This window comes from Mesoplodon bidens (genome assembly GCF_964165515.1).
Source record: "Mesoplodon bidens genome assembly, chromosome: 13".
NCBI lineage: Eukaryota > Metazoa > Chordata > Mammalia > Artiodactyla > Ziphiidae > Mesoplodon > Mesoplodon bidens.
This window is the reverse complement of record NC_138169.1, coordinates 6,927,184-6,930,991: the sequence shown is the minus strand read 5'-3', so window position 1 is coordinate 6,930,991 and position 3,808 is coordinate 6,927,184. Positions and strand designations below refer to the sequence as shown.

Here is a 3,808-nt window from a genome sequence, read left to right as displayed (position 1 = left end):
TTAGGTACTCTGCGAATGTAATTCACATATACAGCTATCCAGACGTTCACAGCAATGCAGCACGGGCGTCCTCACTGCTATACCAGACTGAGCAAAATGCATGAGAGGGTCAACCGTGTCAGTACATGTGATTAGGAACTTTAGTGTTTTCACAAATGATGAAAGTCATAGGAGTTTTGGTCCAAATGTTATTCGCACCATAGAGAGTCAGTCTTTTAATTTTTAATATATTTATGTTGAACCGGTTCGTTCCCACTGTTCCAAATACAGGATTAAGAACACATTAAAGCCTTTAAAAGTGTATATTAGTGCAAAAGTCTAAGAAAATGGATGAGGCAAGATGGGGGGTGCTGCAGGAGGGGGACATGAGTAGGTAAGTCAACAGAACCAGGAGAGAACACAAGCCCACGAGACAGAACGCCGAAGATCTTGCATTTAGCAAAGGCGGTCCCTCATGTAATCTTCAGTTTGCCAAAAAACCAAAATATGATTAGCTATAGGAATCATGGGGCCCATAGATTAAAAAACAAGCTGGCTTTAAAGGAAGGACAGTTTTTCCTAGCTGAGAGAAATTCCTCTTGGGGCCCCCTGGGGGACAGACCGCACGAGGCAGCCGGGGGAGGGAAGCAGAACGGCCGTCTCCCACCACAGCCCAAGGGCGGCCACACGGCCACGTCCAGTGAGGTTTCTTTGTGGGCCAGATGAGTGTAGTCATCGTTTCACGTGGACGTTGTGCACCGTGGATAAACGGAGTTCTGAAAAGCGGGTCTCTTCCCTCTCACTCCGCTTGACTGAATTTTGAGTGCCTCCCGACATCCCGGTGCTACCTACGTTGTGTTGTTGCATTTTGTTTGTTTTTTGGGGGGGACCGCACCGTGCAGCTTGTGGGATCCTAGTTCCCCAACAAGGGATTGAACCCAGGCCCTCGGCAGTGAAAGTGCAGATTCGCAACCACTGGACCGCTAGGGAATTCCTGGCTGTTGCATCTTCGCTCAGCATTCTTGCCCAGAGGAGTTTCAAATCTTCCTTCCCCTCTAAATCTACAAATCTAGTTGTTTTTTCCTAATTCATATTAAACATGTAACAAATGACGTAAGAAATCCCTCCTCCCAAGTACCACTGTTTGTGTCACACCGTGGAAACACTGGATTTCTGCCCCCTCTGCCTCTGTCTTTGATGTGGATCTCTGTGGGTTGGGGTGATTACACCCACTAGCAGTTGAAATTGTCTTTTGTCAAAGAAAACGAAATACCCAACTGACTCATTGCAGAGATTCAGAAAGTCTTTCTATGGCAGTTAGTATAACTAGCTCTGGAAAGTTAACTTAAAATTTCCAAATGACAGGTAATGTAGCCTGATTTTGAGGGCTTTCTTAGGGTGATTTTGTACTCAAGAAGGGAAAAACTCTGGCAGTAGAACGGGGTGGAGGCGGGGGAGCATACAATATGGTTTTGCCTTTTCTAAGCTTATACATTCATATAGGCATTTGGAAAGTATTTATTGAGTGGCTACTGTGCTGGGCACTGGAGATGCCAAGACAGTGTCCCTTGTCCAGTGGAGCTGTTGACTGAAAAAAACAAAAAAACAAGAAAACCCACAACCTGAAAGTTGAGAGTTCTGTTTTATTCGGGGATCTTACTGAGGACTACAGCTCTGGAAGGCAGCCTCTCAGATAGCTGAGGAGCTGTTTGGAAGAGGTAAAGGAAGAGCTAGGAGTTTTTGTTTAAAAAAAACAAGTAGTTGAACATCAAAAGATTACTGCTAATCATAAAAAAAACAGTCGTCACAAATTAAGGATTTTAGTGCTTTTCTATGTATGGGAAGATACAAGAGTCTGCGGTCATGGAAATTTTTCCTTTGATACACATCTTAACTATCTAGGGTCAGTATCCTGTTTTTCTCCATTCTGAATCCCCTCAGGGTGAACGACTGGGGGCAGCTGCAGTGGCTGAGGGCTTGATGGCTGCAACATCCTTTGTTCACTGAAATGGCAGGCAACATTGTTTTGTCCACAGAGTTTACATTCCAGTGGGGGAAAACCCGCAATAAAGGAAGATAATGTCAGACAGTGGTAGGTGCTATGAGGAAAATAAAACAGGACTGTGGTGGAGTGGGGTGGAAGGGCTACTCCCGCTACTGGTCAGGAACAGCCCCTCAGAGGCAGGGACATTTGAGCTGAGACTTGTAGGAGCTAATTTTGAGGTCTGGGAGAAGGGTATTCTAGGCAGAGACAGGGGAGGGGTCAGCAAGTTCAAGTGCACCCACCTGGAAAGAGAAAGAAAGCAGGAGTAGGAGAGCAAAGGGAGCCCAGGGCAGGCAGGTGGAGACCAGGGCTTGTGGAGAGCAGAGGCCAGACCCGGTGGGGTCTTGCTGGCCGTAGTGAGAAGTTTGGATTTTACTCCGAACGCGGTGGGAGAAGCCAGAGGATTTTCAGTAGGCTCACATCCCACTTTCGTCCTGCCAGAGATCTCTGTAGCTGCTGTGTGCAGGAGCGTATAAGGCAAGAACAGCCTGGCATCAGACCCTGCTTTCTGGTCCGCACACAGGCCAGGACCCCAGAGAAAAGCCAGCGGCAGGAGCTAGCTGCAAACACCACACAGGGTGTAATTCTGTTGATAGGAAATGTCCTAACCGGCAGATCTATGGAGAAGAAGTTGTTTAGCGATTGCCCGGAGCTTGGAGACGGGAAGGGGATTGACTGCAGCCGAGCAGGAGGAATCCTTTTGGGGTTGATGGAAATATTCTAAAATTGATCGCGACGATGGCTGCACAACTTTGTAACTTTACTAAATATCACAAAATTGTATACTCTAGTCGGGTGAACTTTATGGCACGTAAACTCAGTAAAACTCTTTTTAAAAAGCTGTGAACAGCGGAGCGAGTGGCAGCTTTCGGTCGGAGTCCGGACAGGTTCCGTGACCCCCCGCATTGCCGCCGGGTTTGCGCCGTTTGGCCCCGCCGCCTGCGCCGCCGTCGTCCGCAACTCCGGGCGCCATTGGTCGGCCGGCGCGGGGTGGGCACGAGCGCGGGGGGGGCGGAACCGGAACCGGCTGTAGCCAGGGGGCGGGGCCTCGAGGGCGGCTCTGGCGGCCCCTGGAGCGGCGGCCGCGGCGGCGGGAGCGGGAGCAGCTGGTGCAGCCTGGAGTCCCATGGTGCGGGGCTGCGGCCAGGCCGCAGGAGAAGCCCGAGCTCCGGGCCGCCCCGGCTGACCGTGCGGGCCCGCGCGGCCCGGAGCCGCCGCCGCCCGTCGGGCCCCGCGGGGGCGCGGGCCGGCCAGCCATGGGGTCCCTGTTCCGGAGCGAGACCATGTGCCTGGCGCAGCTCTTCTTGCAGTCCGGCACGGCCTACGAGTGCCTCAGCGCCCTGGGCGAGAAGGGCCTGGTCCAGTTCCGAGACGTGAGTGTCGCCCGGGAGACGCGGGCCGCACCTGCCCGCGGAACTCCCGCATCGAGCCTTTCGCTCGGGCCTCCTTTCCGTGGGCGCCTGGGCGCCCATTTCCCAGACGGGGAAGCTGAGGTCCACTTTCCGGCCAGAGCTTCCGCAGAGCGGGGCCCGAGCCCAGGGTCGCCGAATGTCTGGTCCGCGGCCTCCCAGGCCGGGTTAGTTAGGAACGCTCCGCGTCGTTTTCGTCCACTCGGGTCGTGCTATCTGATGCTTCGGAGCACCGACTCTGTGCCAGGCACTGGGCTAAGCGGGAGAACAAATCTGATAAGGCCTCTTGGAGCTCTTCTGGAACTTACGGGGCAGGGGGAACGGGAGAAATATTAAGCAAATGAATACGTAAACAGGAATACGTTTGCCATACAGA

The 3,808-nt window shown here is 52.5% G+C and overlaps 1 protein-coding gene across 2 annotated transcripts in view; it reads left to right on the top strand.

Annotated features, from left to right (window-relative positions):
- Positions 1–3,071: 3,071 nt before the first annotated feature.
- Positions 3,072–3,808, top strand: part of ATP6V0A2 (ATPase H+ transporting V0 subunit a2) — a 35,524-nt gene continuing 34,787 nt past the window's right edge. For both annotated transcript variants that reach the window (XM_081252919.1, XM_081252918.1), the window contains exon 1: positions 3,072–3,396. In XM_081252919.1, the coding sequence (XP_081109045.1) occupies positions 3,280–3,396 (117 nt within the window). In that variant the 5' untranslated portion in view covers positions 3,072–3,279. The remainder of the gene's footprint in view (positions 3,397–3,808) is intronic.